The sequence below is a fragment of the Tachysurus vachellii genome, chromosome 19, assembly GCF_030014155.1.
Source record: "Tachysurus vachellii isolate PV-2020 chromosome 19, HZAU_Pvac_v1, whole genome shotgun sequence".
NCBI classification, from domain to species: domain Eukaryota; kingdom Metazoa; phylum Chordata; class Actinopteri; order Siluriformes; family Bagridae; genus Tachysurus; species Tachysurus vachellii.
The window spans coordinates 8,654,862-8,673,976 of NC_083478.1; the positions used below are offsets into that span (position 1 = coordinate 8,654,862).

At 37.4% G+C, this 19,115-nt stretch overlaps 1 protein-coding gene across 10 annotated transcripts in view; it reads right to left on the reverse strand.

Moving 5' to 3' along the window:
* The window catches only part of rap1gapa (RAP1 GTPase activating protein a), a 107,878-nt gene that overhangs the window by 14,108 nt on the left and 74,655 nt on the right, over positions 1 to 19,115 (reverse strand). For 7 of the 10 annotated variants that reach the window (XM_060895016.1, XM_060895017.1, XM_060895018.1 and 4 more), the window contains 10 exons: positions 8,624 to 8,659; positions 5,509 to 5,556; positions 5,190 to 5,228; positions 4,923 to 5,108; positions 4,361 to 4,464; positions 3,807 to 3,885; positions 3,561 to 3,614; positions 2,473 to 2,556; positions 1,201 to 1,301; positions 254 to 383 (listed from right to left, as the gene is read on the reverse strand). In XM_060895016.1, the coding sequence (XP_060750999.1) occupies positions 254 to 383; positions 1,201 to 1,301; positions 2,473 to 2,556; positions 3,561 to 3,614; positions 3,807 to 3,885; positions 4,361 to 4,464; positions 4,923 to 5,108; positions 5,190 to 5,228; positions 5,509 to 5,556; positions 8,624 to 8,641 (843 nt within the window). In that variant the 5' untranslated portion in view covers positions 8,642 to 8,659. Of the gene's footprint in view, positions 1 to 253; positions 384 to 1,200; positions 1,302 to 2,472; positions 2,557 to 3,560; positions 3,615 to 3,806; positions 3,886 to 4,360; positions 4,465 to 4,922; positions 5,109 to 5,189; positions 5,229 to 5,508; positions 5,557 to 8,623; positions 8,660 to 10,559; positions 10,932 to 19,115 lie in introns of those variants that run through there. The other 3 variants (XM_060895014.1, XM_060895015.1, XM_060895011.1) reach the window with 3 other exon arrangements.

A 19,115-nucleotide genomic window follows, 5' to 3' on the forward strand; every position in this document is an offset into this window, starting at 1 on the left:
GCACGTCATCTGCCAGCACGGCAGAAGAGGACAGCTGGGTGAGAGAACTGCCGCTCACGCTTGTCTTATCTGAGCTAATAGGTTATCTATCATCTTAAATAAGGGATGTTGGAACAACAGACCAACTGGTTGAAAACAGTTTTGCTGCTCACCAATGAGATAATTGACAGGCAGTTTAGTCTGCTAATAAAGAAGAATATAGCAGCACAGACGTTCACTGAAGTAGATGATAAAACTGAAAGAGGTTTTGTACCTGCTGCGTGTCACCTTCTGTGAAGGGGAGCTTGGTGGAGACGTGGAACATGACCTCTTTGTTATGGAAGTTGTAGTAGACCGATTCTGTGCCTGTTTGTCCGTGTGTCACATCCAAGCCTCCCCGAAAACTAAAGAAAATAATGGCATTTGGTTTCATTTTCAAAATCTGTACATTCCTCACACTTAGCAACAAATTTTATGTTTAGGTTTTCTATTGATTTTACCGCATTTACTAAATAACTAATAATGGTTTCTGAAATATGCAGAGTCACCTGTTCACCCCATGTTTTGGAGAGCTTTAGGAAATCATAGAACCCAAATTCAACAGATGTTTAGACACCTTAAATATTTGTGAGCCCATGAATTATCATAAACTAGGGATATCATGTTTTCTAGAATGATCAGTGTTACTTATTTATCATTAGAAATACATGAGCTGATTTTTGTTGTGAGCCAAAATCACTTCTAAAATAAAGAAAAAATATATCAGTATCAATAATACACACACATATATCGTTTTTTGGCATTTTTTATGTTATGACACTAGAAGTATTTAGATACAAGTTTCCACAGCTCTTTAACTGTCACTTCAGTCCAAAAGAGCACAATACCCCCAATTTTTCAGTTGTTTTTCTGTTTGTTTAGTCTAGTTTTTGTAATGTTTTGTCTTGGGCTACTAATAAAAAAAGGTTCCATGACTGATGCATCAAAACTCCTCCTTCTTCCTTCTATATGCTGTGAACTTCAGTGGTGATATGCTCCTTATGCAACCCAGAAGCAATGTGTACTATATAGTGAACTATGGTCCAAATTCACAGTTGCCAGGTGAAATGCAGCAGGAGGCTGAACAGTGCAATGAGCCTTGAATTTGATACTGGTGCATTACTACATGACATCTATCATAAGTACAAAACTGATCAATGGGTTCTATGTTCAATATCTTACCCTTTAAATTCATGGAGCTTGATCTTCTGACCCAAAAACTCTAAAAATTCCACAAACGCTGGACTTTCCTCATTATTTCCGAACAGCTCCTCCTCAACCGTCTACAAAGACATAAACATGACATTTCAACAAATAATACATTCATATCACTTCAAATAATATCTTATTTAATTTATTATGATTGAAGTCACATAATGACTTCATGAGTAAATGTATGAATGATAACTTGGATTAAACATTAAACTAAACCAGTAACTTTTCATACAAATTGAATCAAGCTATTTGTTATGAATCAACAATGAATATTTATGTGAATGACATTTGCATTTATGTTCTTGTTTGTTCCTGCCTGTATAATAGCACCTACACAGAAAGTCACTATAATTTACCAAAGCATCATTCATTAGTCGAATCATTGAACAGATATAGACTTTTCCTGCTTTCAAGATGCTTAATAATAACATGAAAATGTAATGACGCTGCTTTTGTTAGGCAGAACAAAGCCTCAAATTTAAAAGATGCTAAATAAAATGAATCGCTCTAAAGAGCTTCAACAAACAACTGACAAAGACAAAGACCCTGACACACTCTCATATTAGCAAAACCTACAGTGCTAGTTCATTATGATTCCCTATGGGGCAATTAGCCTGATGAAAATGCTAATTGCTTTCCTGAATAAACATCATGCCTTTTTTTGTTGAGTGAAGCCGTGGGTGCTGAGTGCACAGCAGTAGAGAGAGCTGTCTTGATTCCATGATAAGGTGTAGGTAAAACACTTGTGTTGGCCCTCCTGATAGGGTCGGAAGAGTAAAAAATAGCGAGAACAGGGCAAGTGCATTTTGTGTGTGATGACAAACAGAGCCGTGACAGGAAGAGGCTCTTTGTGTGGCTGACTCATTAGAAGCCTCTCTATGCTAATGCTATGAGTGCCAGTTTTCATTGGCTCTCTTCTTCTGCCCACTGCTCATCTAGTCCAAATTAAAGGTCAAGGAGCTGTGTGAACAAACCTCTCTACCAGACACAAAGGCTCCATCATTTGCAGAAAAGCAGAGAAAAAGTAATATGCTGTTAGTTCTCACTCCGGGGAAGCATTACAATGTACTGTAAATCGGACATTTCAGCATGAAATGCTTTCAGTATTTAAAAAATCTGTGTGTCTGTGGTTAAGGCACCAGGCTGCTGTTTGAGGACAGGCACCTAAAAGATTTAAAACAGACTACAAAAATGAAACAGTTAGTCAGACCTGGTTAGAGAAACTCCTATGGGACTCACCTGTCCAAACTTCTGATATATTACTCCAAACTTGAAGTTGTTACTGATGACATGCTCATCAAACGTCACAATAAGCCGTGAAGCCTTCAGGAAAATAAGATAAAAGAGACAACTCAAAATTTAGTACCAGAACAGTGGCACTTTAAGATAAATTTAAATTTACAATACTTGGAAAATTACAGAGTAAAGTTTTTAACAGTGACCAAAGATTAAGCTTGAGCTGTTTTCTGTATTATTAATCTGTCTATCTATCTATCTGTGTTCTTAAACACTATATTTTATATGTTTTGATGTAGATACTGTAGAAAGACAAACAGATAGATAGATAGATAGTTAGATAGATAGATAGATAGATAGATAGATAGATAGATAGATAGATAGATAGATAGATATTTTTGACATTTCATTGTAAAACATTTAACAATACTACAATATATTAAAAAATGCAAAAACATTTCTAATATCCATAACTGATAGTCTTATTATTATTATTATTATTATTATTATTATTATTATAATACTTTGGTTTCTTTTTCTTTCTTCACACTGTACAGCACATTAGGTTTGTGGACAACCGACCATCACACCCATATGTGTTGATTCCATTATCCTATTCCAATATGGAGTTTCTCCTTTGCTACTGAAATAGATTCCACTCTTCTAGGAAGGCTTTCCACTAGATTTTGGACCGTGGCTGTGAGGGTTTGTGCCCTTTTACAAGATCTTTAACGAGGTTGGTAAGAGAAGCCTGGTGTGCCGTCGACATTCCCTTTCATCCCAAAGGTGTTCAGTAGGGTTGAGGTCAGGGTTCTGTGCTAGCTCTTCCACACTAACCTTGGCAGACATGTCTGTGCATAGAGACCTTGATATGTGCACTGGGACACTGTAATGCCGGAACAAGTTTGACCCTTTATTTCCAGTGAAAGGAAATGGTAATGATATATTACACAGATTAAAAACATACTAAATAATTGTGTGTTAACAATTTGTGTTAACACATTGTGGAGACCCACATATGGGATGGTCCACATACTTTTGGCCATATAATATATCGTTTTAAATGTATGAAATGGTAGAGACCTGAATACCTTTGGGTAAAGCACTGGGAAGAAGCGATCCACGTTCACATCCTCACACACAAGCTGGGAATAAGAAAACAAGGAAAGAAACAAAGTGAATTTTTTTCTCTTTTGTTCTTTGTTTGTTGCAAGAAAAGCAATGGATTAACCATTGCTTTTGCCAGGAATGAAGAGATAACGCGATCTATCAGTCCTGACATTGAGGATGATAAATTACAATGGCTGAAAAAGAACAACGCTGAACTATACTCTCACCTTGGCCATCTGGACAACGTTGGGGAATTCAGTCAGGCATGATATCGGGATCACATCATGATATGTCTTTAATTTGCTCCTGGAAAAGACAAGAAGAGGATCTGCATTTCATTTTAATCTTATATTTTATCTGATGGATGTACAAACTCATAATGGAGTCGTTCAGTATATTTGGTGTCAGCATGGATGGTATAATTATTTCGCATGGGTGAGATGTCAGCAATGTCCCACGATTGTCTCTCTTCACTCACACACTGGCCCATATTGTCCATCTGGTGTCTAATTCGGAAACGAGGATGCTGAGAAGGTGCGGCCCATGTAATCTCAGGAGAGAAATGTGTGACTGAATGGGATATTACTGCCTCTGGAAATGACTCATGGTTCAGAGAATGGATACATCCACGTCTAGAATAATCTTTAATCCAAATGAAAGTGCAAAGCAGAGCAGCTCAGGAAGAGAATATTTACAAAGACTAATCCCTCACTCAGTAATACATTAGAAAGGTATACGATGAAAGGGTACTGGATGAGATTTTAGAAGAGATGATGCACACCTTAACATAAGACGAAGGTGCTCCTGGTCCCCGATCACTTCATATTTAACTGAGAAGACCAGGTGGCCCAGAGCGCTGTCCAATGTGTAGTAATTAAAGTGCTCCTAATGACAGAGGGGAAAGAAAGAGTGTGAGAGCGCATTCATCTTCATTCTTCAACACATAGTCACACATTTGAAGAAATGTACACAGACATGTCTCTGTTACAAGGTCACACCATGAGACTCATCCATTATGAGAATTTCATTAGCTAAACACATTATGTCAAATTAAGAACAAAACTAATATATCTTCTTTAGAGCTAAGCTCTGAAATGTGTAAAGGGACATGCATAAACCTTCTTAGTTTGACACTAGTCATGTGTCTTACTTTGGTCAAATGGATTTTCCTAATCTCTAAGGAAAGTTTTTTTTTTTGTTCAAATGCAAATGTTGCTGCACGAATACAAAGTACAAAAGTCAACACTAGAATCAACACAGAGAAATGTTACAAAACAGCGTTTATGCTCCACACCCATTATATTTTTTTTATACGATTAAAATGTGTTGTACTGTCTTATTACTTTTCCCATAAAGTGTTTCCTGTAGATCTTGGCTGTAATGTTGGTTTCCAGCTTGATTTGGGATGTAGGAGACAGCAGCTGATCCAGGTCATTTCCGTTCATCAGCTCGTGATTGGTGCCTTCAATCCAGTAACCTCCGAACTGAGGCAGCAGGATCAGAGGAAAAGGGCTTTTCCTGCCTAACACCTAACCGAGAGAGAAAACACTACTGTGAAGCAAGGCAACAGTTAAAATGTGACTGAGACCTGTACCTGGGTTTTAGTTTACCTCATGAACACTGGGGTATGGGATGTAGTCCTCCTCAGTCTGTTAAATTGAGCAAACAAACAAAAATTATACATGCTTTTATAGATTACTCACATAACAAATTAACCATATGATATTCAGAAATTGGTAATAAAGTTGGACATAACAATTAAGTATGAATTATTTCAGCACTATATCTATTAGTTGTGGTCGGAGCACAGCGTTTATCTGACTGCCTGATAACTCGCCTACCACTTGAAGAACTGAGCACCAACTTATGGCATGGAAACAATAGATTCTGTGTGTGAGGTGAGAATGTGTATGTGTGTGTAGGGCATACCTTAAGGGGTGGAGGCAGGGTACACCGCTGTTCATCCATTCTGTTGCTCTGAAACATAGTGAAAAACATACTGCACATCATCATCCGGTCTGATAGAATTTTTTTTATGTCTCATTCACTTATTAAAAAAAAAAGTATAGATTACAAAGAGGTTCATCAATATGATGCCCTATTTGGACAGTATTGAGAACTGGGTGATGAAGTTGATAACCTGTAGTCCAGACAAAAAGTGTACAGGTGAAATATAATGAGGCAGAAGAAGGAAGAAAAACGTCACGCAAACAGAAACTGCTGCTTACAGAACATTTTAAAATTTTCTTTAAACACTGTCAACTTCATGATTAGTAACATGTAATCTGTAAAGAGACACTTTACACTTTAGAGAGACTTTATTAAGGTGTAATTAAGTACAAGTAACTCACTCACTCTCACTCATTTTCTACCGCTTATCCGAACTACCTCGGGTCACAGGGAGCCTGGACGGAGTGCCAACCCATCGCAGGGCACACACACACTCTCATTCACACACTACGGACAATTTTCCAGAGATGCCAATCAACCTACCATGCATGTCTTTGGACCGGGGGAGGAAACCGGAGTACCCAGAGGAAACCCCCGAGGCACGGGGAGAACATGCAAACTCCACACACACAAGGTGGAGGCGGGAATCGAACCCCAAACCCTGGAGGTGTGAGGCGAATGTGCTAACCACTAAGCCACCGTGCCCCCCTAGTAAAAGTAACTATATATGTAAAATGATTTGGAGTGAAGGATTTAGAGAAAGTGATCTCTTAATATTTATGAGCCGATTATTAATCCTGATTAATTATCAGGATTGTGTTAGATGCTTTAAGTCAATAGAATTGGTACTGTTGGAAAAAAACTGAATATTTCACTATTTGTTGTTCTTGTAATCCTCACTACAGGTGCAGTATATCATGATATCATGATTAGGAATCCTTGGCCCCACTCCAGTGTGTGCTCATCAAGTTTTAAATCAATTATCATTATTACTGAGACTCACAGACTTGTACCTCTTTCATAAATGTTAATGACTTTAAACTAAAGTGACGACGAATTAACTGTTGTTTTATCAATTGTATCAATCAGTATAAAGGATACCATTATTTTGTCAATGAGGACATCTGAGTTTTGCAAGACAGATAAGTGAATATCAATGGGTAAAGAAAGAGGTTACAGAAATGAGAGAATTTAAAGACAATACACAATCAATACATGATTGTTAGTATCAGATATTAATAGCACTTTTTTTGCTGAGTGTAAAAAAATCTAACAAATATGTGACCTGAACAATTTGACATTTGACAATTTGCCAAGCCATCATGCTCTGTGTGTGTGTTTGTGTGTGTGTGTGTGTATGTGTGTGTTGGCTCTGGTGCTACTGATCTGGTCTGTGTTTGAAAAGCTGGGGCTTACATTATTGGTTTTTTGGTCTATCTGATGATACACTGCAAACAGACATCTTTTTCATTTTATGATAACAGCTGTTTCCTGTTGGAGTGGGACATCTATGATGTGCTTTCTACTCTGCTGTCCCATTCTTCTATTTTTATTTTTTATTTTTTTGCATTAAAATGATTTCTAGGCCACACAGCTGCACTATTCATCAGCCTTGTTTGGATGGTATTTGTTTCTCAGGATGATGTCTACTCTCATAAATCTCTCACATCTAAAATTAGGCAAAATAATAAACCTTTTGCAGGTTTCCTTTCCCAGAAAACCAGACATTTGTGTTAGAGGTATTGATATAATCACGTGCTGGATGAATTTATTAATAAAACACTGATATGACATATTACGTGTGAATATGAAATGTCACTGCAATAGATTGTAAATGGCTTACAGGATTGCCATTTTCTTTATGATTTACTTTATTTATTTCCATCTATTGGTTGTTGAGTGAAGACAGAATGTATGTAAAGTGATGATGTATGTATATAAGCATTCTTTACATAACAACTTCAAATATGACTAAATGCGATATGCTTTAATCAGAACCAACTGTAAAATCAGAAAGATCTCAGGACTGACAATACTCAGACCTATTCATAGGCCAGATTCTAACATTAATTATTAGATAAATAGATAACCAGGCATTTGACCACTCACTCATTCATTCATTTTCTACCACTTATCCGAACTACCTCGGGTCACGGGGAGCCTGTGCCTATCTCAGCTGTCATCGGGCATCAAGGCAGGATACACCCTGGACGGAGTACCAACCCATCGCAGGGCACACACACTCTCATTCACTCACGCACCCACACACTACGGGCAATTTTCCAGAGATGCCAATCAACCTACCATGCATGTCTTTGGACTGGGGGAGGAAACCGGAGTACCCGGAGGAAACCCCTGAGGCACGGGGAGAACATGCAAACTCCACACACACAAGGGGAGGCGGGAATCGAACCCCCAACCCTGGAGGTGTGAGGCAAACGTGCTAACCACTAAGCCAGCATTTAACCAAATGAGGCAAAACTTTTTCAGATCGTTATTAAACCAGATGTCTTTTCAGTTGGTACACAAATGACATGAGTGTTTAAAAGCAACATACTGTATATTGTGGTTAGGAATATTTGTTGAAGAGTGCAGGGATTAAAATCAGAATGAAAATTGAATCTCTTAGTACTTTAAAAAAAAGATGCAGAACCACAGCCATCCAAATGAGGCTGCAAAATCTCCTACAAAGTAAAGTTATTATGTAACTGTGTATTACCTTTTTGTGAGAGATGATAATAATAAGCAATAACAATGAGAGACTGAGATTAAAACGGCTTTAATCGTCATTAATTGCAGAGTAACACAAAGCTTTGACACAAAGTCAACGATGACTTGCTTCTTTCGTCCACTGAGCTTACAGGTAAACGTTGCAGAATAAGAAAATATCGCAAAATATTAAAAAAAACATGGGGTGACATGATGAAACAGGGTTTTTCCCATGTTCTAGAAATCTGTCCTTCACAAAAGTGGAAAGAAAAGAGGATTGTGTCTAGTAGATAGCCAGTTCAAAGCGCTGGCTCTGAGGTTAGTGGAAGACATCTAAGACGAAGAAGGGAAGAACGAGTTTAAGATAATAAAAGCAATACTTTACCTGCATTCTTTCAATCATTTCAAATAAATCAGTAGTCTGAAAAAAGGGGGGAGAGGAAATGAGATGAGTGAGGAGTCTGGTGATAAAACTGGTATGTGAGAGTTGAGCCCTGAATTATGTTACATGCTGTAAGTAGAGCAAGAGTGAAGAACATGAGCTAGAAACACTGCAGCTTTTAATCAGCTTCCTGCTTCACTTATAATACCACAATAGCTCTGCTGTATTTCAGTGACCTTTCTGGCCTTCATTTGTACCTACAGTATGATATCATCAGGCAATATTATTAGTAAATGAAGCACTGTAGTGTCTTAGAACAAGAGAAGCTTGTGTTGAGGGCGTCGGAGTGCAATGTTAGTAGCAATAAGTCAGCGTTAGCGGTCAGCAAGGCACAGTTTCTTATCTTAAGTGTTAAATCACTGGTTTAATGTTAAATCACTTGGGGTATGTTATCACAGTCTTGAGATTATACTGCAGGGTGTTTTGAAGACATTAGACTGAATACACATTCTTCATTTGTTTCTAAGGCAAATGCAAATGCTCATGGTTTAGAGCTCATTTATAGGTTTATTCTCTGAATCAAATGTATTGTTAATCACTACGTAAATGTAAGTAACTGTAAGGTCATCCCTCCTCTCAGTTTCACATGCACATTTGTTTTGTTCACATTCCTATGTTTCTGCTGTAATTCTGTCATTGCATAATAAGTTAATATGTTCACTTGTTCTGTCTCATCTTTATTAGGTGGTGTTTTCTTCCTGCTGTTTTCTTTCTTATTGTAAAGTTTCATCATGCATTTCTATACACCAAGCTTTGTTTCCCAGTGCCTTTTTACGGCTTGTGTTTTCTGTATTTTATTGTTTTTAATCCGTTCTTGTGTTCGCTCTTCTGTAAATTCAGTCATCTTAGTTACAGCATACGTAAATATGCCAACAAAAGTCGATTATCCTTATATAATTAAAAAAATAAATACAAATAAAACTGAAAATTCTTCTATAAGCATCCAAACCCAAACCATCAATTATACATGCTGTAGTTTATGGGCTTTGTGGGATTTACATCACTTCCTGGTTCCAAATTCAGAGCTTAAGCTTTTATACCTTTTCATATTAGATTCACTGAATGCCACTGACCATGAGACTGCACAACCCTCACATGTTTATGAATAGCAATGCATACACAGCTCACATGATACCAGTGTTTTTCCAGCAGGTGTGTGTCACACGAAGTCTGCATGAAATTCTTCCCGTTCGTTTGGGCAAACAGAATCGTGTACCGTCTCGCATTGTTTGAGTTCACTGCTACTCCTCCTCTATATGCAAACAGACCCTACTGCCTTGAAAACAAACATCTGAGAAATTCAACCTGGCAAAATAACATTTTCATAATCTTGCTGCTAGAGGAAAAGAAGAAAATAGAGGAAGTGCGAATGTGTGTGAGATGAGAAGCTGATGATCTATTTAGTCTATTGCTCTGTGAAAGGTTCTCATACTGGTCATCTATTACACATCAAACCTAAACAGCAGGCAACAGGGCTTTATCAAAGACTAATAGTAAAACTCTGCACCATATGCTGTTCCTGATCCTCATCACGGGGATCCTCCTTCAGCAAACACAGCCTGAGTCACGAACACTTGCTGCTTTACAATAATACAAAAGTAAATACAAAGCTAAGAACACAACAATAAAACGTGCTCCAGGATAAAACCAGAACTGTATACTAGATCTGTATACTGTACTTCTGCAGATTTTAAAACAGTGCAAAAAATTGTGAAATGTCACGATTATGTCTCTTTATATACAGCTGAGATGAGAATTTGACTAATTAGAAATGGATCTTTAGCCTGCAGTGCACAGATTCCATATAATCTCTATATAATTCAACATGTTCTCAGACTTTTGCTCTCTGATTTCTGTCGAGCTTCAAAGGTTTACTTACGATCCCAGGCCTTTTCCAGTGTCCCACTGTCACATGGACTGGACTTTTTGTGGCCATTCTGAAGTGATGTCCAGTGTATTAGAAAAAACAGTCCTTTATGTTCAGTCCAAACTAGTTCAAGTCTGGCAATATTTTTCCAGTGCCTCCTAAACCACTTCTCTGTTTCAGCCCGTGTGAGAAGAAAAGTCCAGAGTGAGAACCAGCAAAGTGTCCCATCACAGCAGTGTGAGAAATCCTCTGACAGAGAAAGAGCGAGATGTTGCACTGCTCTGTAAGGCGTGTGTACTATGTATGAATGTTTGTGTCTATGAGCATATGGTTAGAGCCAATATTTCTTTTTACCTCTCTCCAGACTGGTGTGGGAATTGGCAAGGCAAATATTGCATTCCTTTCTCACAGAGCAGCTCTTTTTGTACTCTCAATGAGGTGTAGAGGTGGAGCTGAGACTTTGGTTATACTCCTACAAGCCCGCATGAAGCCCACCCAGTGGAGCTAGAATGCTTTGTGCCACACAAACAGGTGCTGGGCATTTTATTTAGATCTGTATTTAGAGCTGCATTTTTAAAAAACTGGTCCAAGATTAGATATTATATTTACCTCTAATGAGCTCAGAGTCTTTCTTTGATTTATATTATTTATACTCAAAACACAGGAGCCTCTTGTTCTGTTCAGGTCAAAATGACCATTTTGAAGTCTTTCAAAAAGTAAAGCATTATTAGATGACTAAATTACTAATAAACCACCTTTCCCACTGTGAACTTTGTGTGAGGTTATATTTACCTCATTTTTCCCTGAGAGTAACGTGCAACCTGTGTCTAATGGTGATAATGTAAAACAGTTCTTTAAAATTGGTTTTTACTTTTTTGTATTGCTATAAAGAAGTATAAATGAAACCAGACTCACAGTTAAGCCTAGAATTAAAATTAATGGCAGAGAAGCCTGACTTTCAAATATTTTGGTGATCATTGCCGACAGCCAAACAAAAGGAAAAGCATCGAGGAAGAATAAAATATTGAGTCGTTTTAATAATGGTGGTGGAGAGAGTAATCTATCACATGGCTCAGTTGGGTTAAGATTAGGTGACTTATGAAGGCCATGAGTGATCATTCAGAATAACTCTTTAATGATTTGCAGTGACTCTTTATAAATGAATACATTCACAATGATTCACAAATCTGTAATCTAATTAAAATACAGAAAAAGCATGAATATATTTGCAGAAAGCAATCAACATATTTAGAACCTAATTCATATTCACAAAATACGATTTACAAATGCATAAATACATAAATTCACTCATTTTCATTCATTTACAGTATTTGACAGATTCACAGATGCAAAGCACAATTCACAAATACACAAGTGTGTTTGTAAATTTTGGAATGTTTTTAAATAGTTGAATCTGCATTTGCAAATCATCACGTGTGTGTATATCGCTTTGGATTTGTGTGGATTTGTGTATATTGAGACTTTCCTGCCAGCCACCAATTCACAAATTAGTGTCTATTTCTTATAGCACATTCACTTTAGCCAATCAGATGTGAGCTTTCTGTCAAGCCAATTAGAACACGTTTTGTTCAGTGCTTTGACTTAATAAGAATAACTTTGCATCTTCTTTGCAATGGGCCTTAATTAGTGCACAGAAATGATTGTTTCCTTATTCCAAGATGGCTGCTATAAGCCAGAGTTCATGGTTTCTATTAATTCTCACAGATCGTCTAATAGTAATTGTTGCTCCATAACACTTCCCTATTTATGACCATGTGAACTCAAAACATGCCAGCAAAATGACTCCACAACCCAACAGAGTCACTGATTTTCCTGTAATTTGTCACCTGTCTATGTTCAGCTAATGTTAAAACTGTAAAACAATAGTTATACATGTTACACCACTATTGTAACTCCATGAGTGTGTATACATTATTATTTATACAAAATACATACAAGAGACACTTATATGTAGAGCTATGACTGTTATTTACCTTTTGTAATTTACATATGCACCATGAATCTATACAAAGCATTGGAATGAAGAAAGCAGATGGACTCCTTTGGCGGTTACATTTAGAAGAGGTTAGCAAGAAGTGCTAACATTGCTTACAATCACTTGAATTAATTCCCTGGTGAAGTGATAGAGTGCTTGCATCAAAAAAGAAAAAAATCAGCACTTATAAAGATTTAACACTATATATCCTTTCACTGTTTACAGCCCTGCCTGCACCACCCAAGCTCATCCCTTTCTTTTTGCTTTTCAAACACAAATGCAAATAAAATGCAGAGTGAAAAAAGAAGACTAGAAAGAACAACAACAGAGAAGAACCTTCTCTACAAATGAGATGGTGCTCCACCTGCAGCTGAACATATCTTTTTAATAAGACCATAATAAACATAATGTTGATGTCTATCTTAGGCTATCTAGTTCCGTGGAAACAAGGAACTGCAATCATCTCATAAAAGGATGTTACTATGAGAGTATCCTGTGTTGTAGATACTGTATGGTCAAAAAGTACACACAGACAAACATTATTGCACTGTACAAACATTGATGACTGGGTGCAGCTCGATATTAAGCTCATCACCGGTACACTACAGCCATCTAATCTACTTTTAATTGATAACACAGAGTCAATTTTTGTAGTGTATACAGTACAGCCCAGTCCTTATTTCATGGGTAGTGTAGAAAATAAAAAACCCTGCAACAGGTAAATCAGTAAATAGTTCAGTATATTTGCAGCTAGCATTTTAGAGAAGCATGTCACAACTGCGATGATACATAAATCAACAGTCTGTAGGTGAACATCTCACATACAGTATAGTGTATAATAACTGCGAAGGCACTAGCATCAGGATAATTTAGAAAATCCTTAGATTGGCTTAAAACACTGTATAAGCTATACATGATGTAAGCCCTTGGAACATGTTATTTCCACATCTTCCAAAAATCTTATCATGTGACAGTACAAGAAATATTTGCATGATTAATGCATGACATAGATTCCATTATTTCTACAGGACTAATCCCACTATTTATCATGGACAATCCTCATCACCTCAGTGCCTTATTATGGGAGATCCACATGGGTCAGTTCTTTGTCCACTCTTGTTTTTCCTCTGTACAAAATCACAGAGATTAGTGTTCTGATCTTGAGACTTCTTTTACTAATGCTATACTCATGACAAGAAACATTATTTCTCTTTTCTCTATTTTCTTCTATCCACCCCTAAATCTCTTTAAATATAAGACTGCCTAAGATTTTCACAGATGTAGACCCAGTATGCAAAACCCTAATAAAAAGAGAACTCAGATATCTATAGACTATGAATTCACCTGTAGTGGATATTTCAATTGCGATTAAATAATCAAAAACAAAGAACTTAGTTGTGGATTAGATCATGGGCATCCGCTTGCACAGATCACATCAACCAGCAGATCCTATAGATCACTAGAATAAGGAAAAACACAGAATGCACACAGTTTCACAAACAGCTCTGTACTTACCTTAAGACCTCTCCCCTTATAAGTACTAGGATAGGCCTGCTTCTTTAAACCTTTACAGCGCATTGTCGTGGATCATTAATCTCTTGGTAAATATTATAAGCATGTATTACCATATATTATTTAGTCACAATATAATTTGCAGTCCTTATAATATGTCCATAATATTGTACACTGTAGGTGATATGAGCTACAGTAGAAATCATGAACATGCTTTATTTTGGCTTGTGGGATCTGTGTTTCATGTAACACGCCCAATAGTATTCTCCCACCCCCAACAATGATTGACGGGTTTCTGTGCAAGGCATCAGACATGCAAATACAAAGGGAGCTGCTTTTCCATTTGAATTTTGTCAGGCTCCATACAGGAGAGCTAGGAAGTGAAATCAAATACATTGTAACTGCTATTGCTATTTCTATATGACAGCTTCATAACTTGTAAGAAATAGAAGATGCAATTGCAGAAGGACTTTTGTTAGGAAGGTTTTGTTAGGTATGGACTTTAAAATGTGTATGTTTGTGGAAAGAAAACTTGTAGTACACGATTTGTATTTAAATTATTATGAATCTAAATTCTTATTCAATTATGTTACAATTAAATGTGTCCACAAACAGACAATGCAACTCCAAATACAATTTGCAATTACTTTTGAAAATATTCTGGAAAATACTAATCTGGAGTCTGACTCCTAACCCTAAGGTTGTGGGTTCGAGTCTCGGGCCGGCCACGACTGAGGTGCCCTCAAGCAAGGCACCGAACCCCCCCAACTGCTCCCCGGGCGCCGCAGCATAAATGGCTGCCCACTGCTCCGGGTGTGTGTTCACGGTGTGTGTGTGTTCACTGCTATGTGTGTGCACTTTGGATGGGTTAAATGCAGAGAACGAATTCTGAGTATGGGTCACCGTACTTAGCCGTATGTCACGTCACTTTCTCTTTCTCACTTAAATAGAAAGAACGCTAATGAAATTCAAATAATAATAATATCTATCTGTTTAATATGACGTTATCTAAGTATAAATACTGTACATAGAGCTGCATTACAATAAGTAAATTGAAGAAAGCTGGAATTCCAATTGTTTCTTAGTCAGTTCCAAGCAGGAGTCTGATCCTAAGTTTGAGAAGCTGTGGTCTAAAGAGAGAGAAGCCAATGGTTTCATGGTATGATAAAATTACCAGTGACTGTGAGGAGTCTGGATAATGTCTCAAAGACATTCAGCTGTGTTGTAGCTGTCTAAATGATGCATTGTTAAGCCTTCTGGATCGTGTGCAAAGTGCTAGAATACATCACAGGTCCTGCTGCTCAGCTCAACGTGTCATGCTAATTGCTGTGTTACTCCATTTGTCTCATGTCTCCTGATTTTTTTCCCCTGTGAATCACTGTCTTTTGTTTTGACTTCCATCTAACACTGAATTCACTGCCTTAATTAAACTCTTTATTATTAATAATGAGTCCTACTGTGCCGAGGTGTTATATGATTGCTGCTGTGCTTATAGTGCGGTCACAGGTCATCAGCATGTAGTCAGATTATATCAGAGGTGCAAATCAGCATACAGGATAGAAGTAAATGCCATCTGAGATAATAACAGTGTCTGTCTGTATTGAACTAGATAACTGTGCTGCATGGAGTTGTGCTCTGATAAAGTTTTACTTAAAGCCAGAAGGATGGCATTTGTTAGTCATGCACCATCCCAATGCACAATCACATTTTATTAATACCCTTTAAAATTCAAGGGAGTAGAAAGCAAATAATTAAAGATGTTTCTAGAATAGGAAAAGGATTGGTGTATTAAACATCACGCAAATTTTAAAAAAGAGAGGATGCTTTATCATGCTATGTTCCCTCGAAGCTCAGACTGAACACAGACTCATAGTTTTGTTAAAAGTTATATTCATTGGAGGCTTGTCCATAATAGCAACAAATATTCATCTTTATGAAATCTTCATTCACAGTTCCGTATATTTTAAATCTGTTGCAATACTAATTACCTGCTACTTGACAGATTATTGCACCACTTTGTTCCAGAGAGTTATTACTGCAGCTTGCGAGGAAAAATGAGAATCAGAGGCCCACTGGGGCATGAATCATGTTGCCCCATGCTCAGGAGAGGAGCAGAGGACATTGAGTTGCCAGACTGGGTTAAAAAAAAAGATCTTTATAGCTAATGCAGCTAGAGTATCTCTAAAGTAATAAAACATTATATACTGTATGTACTGTATAATGTTTTGCAAAGATTGTGTGAGGAAAAAGGAGAACATGGAGTGTATAATTGTTGAACAACAGTGACCTCATTTTCCATGCAAAGCCTGATAAAAATACTATAAAAGTGTCTCTTTTTTTCAGTCTAATTTAATGTATGTTTACTATTCATTACATACCCTATAGTCAAGTGTGATAGCCTCTTGGATTAATGTCATTAATAATGTCACTACCTAAACAAAATCTATGGTCAGATCATGATCAGAAAGCAGATTTCTCTTTCCTTTGGCTTATTTTTCACCCCCATCCTCAACGCCACATTTTAAGATAGGTAGTCTTGTTGCCCTTGAAGCTTAGGAGCAAATTGCTAGCAGTCTGTTATAACATCAAAATTGCTGAGCTGATAACTACAGGTGCTATACAGGGTTGGATATATTGGTATACAAGAGAAAAACAATTATCCAGGCTAAAAACACTTTAAAGTTTCCGGGGGAATGATGACATCTTCATTCTACTCTATTTCATATTCATGACTCCATGGGACATAGCGGCGATATCAGATCCATTTATTTTTATGATTCAATGTGTTTGAAGTATTCATTTTTCTTGCTTGAATTGTGAAGGTCTATTATACCAAATACAGTATAAATCAAATCACATACTCTGTCATATCCTCAATGTCATATCCTCAATGTCATATGTCAAACAGGACTGGAATTAAAGTTTTTGATCAGCAAAATGACTACAAAAAATAAAAAAGCTTTTCACTTTTTTTAAAAATCGTACAGTAAAGTCAACAGTAGCTCAGTAATGTAAACATGTAGTCTTGTTTGTAAGAGAACGAGGTTTTTGTATAATTAGATGGCACGGATGGTCAGGGAATAAAGAATTACACACAAGGAATAATTAATTAAGGATGGACCTGACTTCAGAGTCAAGCTTATCAGACCCCTGTTTGACTTTAAGTGTTTCACTCTTTCTCTGTCGCTCTCTCTCCACTCTAATTAATTCAGTGATACCACAGAGCTGTCCTTTGGACCTCCTCTATCCTAATCACAGCTAAAGTGTCTGGTGGAGTGAAGGCCTGAGAGCTCAGGCTGAAAACTCCATTTCACCTCCAGTCACAGACAGGCCCATGGGCAAAGAGTCCTGGTCTGAGCTCTGTCGTCATTAATTAACGTGTTTACAGCCTACACTCTCAGCTTGTTCATTGATATTTGACATTATTATTCTCCATGCAATGCTGTTAGCAAACTGGCCCTGACCGTGCCGGTCTAGCAATTCTTGCTATCTTTCCGGAGCAGGTGGGGATGAATAAGCGAGAAATTCCCTTCTAGTGAAGAACAACAGGAGCTCAGAGATAGGCATCACAGCCATGCAGTGTGTACTGACCACAGAGAAAGGGAAGCTGAAAGCTAATAGGACTGTTAAATTCTCTGTCTCAAGAGCTTAGTAGCAGCTGTCTATACGTGACTTACTTTTAAAAGACTGACTAAAATTACAATCAGATGCGAGGCTAATTTATTTTTGCAAAATGATATGATGCACAATACAGAAGAAAAATGGAGAATGAACACAGAACACTTTATTGAGTAGATGAATACAGAAAAATCATTGTCTATAAAACAAGTGATTTATAACTTAATAAAGCAAATGGTTTATTGCTTAAAAGCTCCCTGACATCATCTACATCCTCTCCTGTTAATTGGCAGGCTGATTTCCTTAGTGTAAGAGATATTTCATACAGTCTCTGTACTTCAGCCATGGTCCAGGACCCTGTATCCACTTCTGTATAGTCTCGCAAAGCAAATTCCAACTATCTTTGGTTGTTTTCAACACTGAATGCAGTCAAGAACTGACTATTTTCACAGAAGAGGCTATTTGACTGTCATTGCAAATGATCAGCCACACCTGTTGTGTTTGCGTGCCTGTAGGGTGAAGCAATTGTGAACACAGGAACAGGACAGTGGGTGACATCCTGGAAACCGAATGGAGGTTGCAGCTAGGATGCAGCAAGACTCATAACTGATGACTATATCATGTTCCAATGTTGAGTCACTGAAAAAACCCTTTTGCTATAGGTTGATAAAATCCTGTGCTTGGATGTGTGTCCAATGGAGGTCTGGAGTGTAAAATAGACATTCGATGGACCGTAGTTTGCCTTCTGTACACTTGCAATGGAAGAATTTGAAAATATAAAGACCCCCATACACAAGGAAGTGAGATGATGTTCAAAATAACTATATCTGTTTATTACTTTGTTTTGCCATTGTACAGGCTACATTACACAAATTCATTCATCAGAATTCACTTTATTTCAGTCTAGGATATAGTAATGAGGCAAGTACAGTATACACCCAGAATGGGACAGTAGCTGACTTACACCTATGGGCAATTTGGAGTAGTTAATCCATCTCCTGGAATGGTTTTGGGTTGTCGTGGAGCTATCTCACACAGACAATAAACCAAACTCAGGATCAAACCAGGGACCCTGGAGCCCTCTGCACTACTGTGCCTAAGCTCAGCCAGTAAATAAAACTGTATAAACGTCAGAACCCAAACCGATTCTGTGAGCAGATGATATAAAATATAACCAGACAAGTTAGTGCAAACTTATGGCAAGAAAAACTAAAATGCCAATAAGACATTAAGGACCAGATTATCTGAATGTTTGTGTGCATAAACATGTGCAAACACGACAACGCCCGTCTGCTCTGTTTTACATGTTTGCCTTCTTAATGTATATGCAATGGTCAGACTTAGGTGTGTCTACATGAAGGTGAAAAATGAAGTACCAGCAGGTCTATTAAGCACCTGAAAATCCAGTTGAAGACAAATTACACCCTTCATTAGGGTTTAAT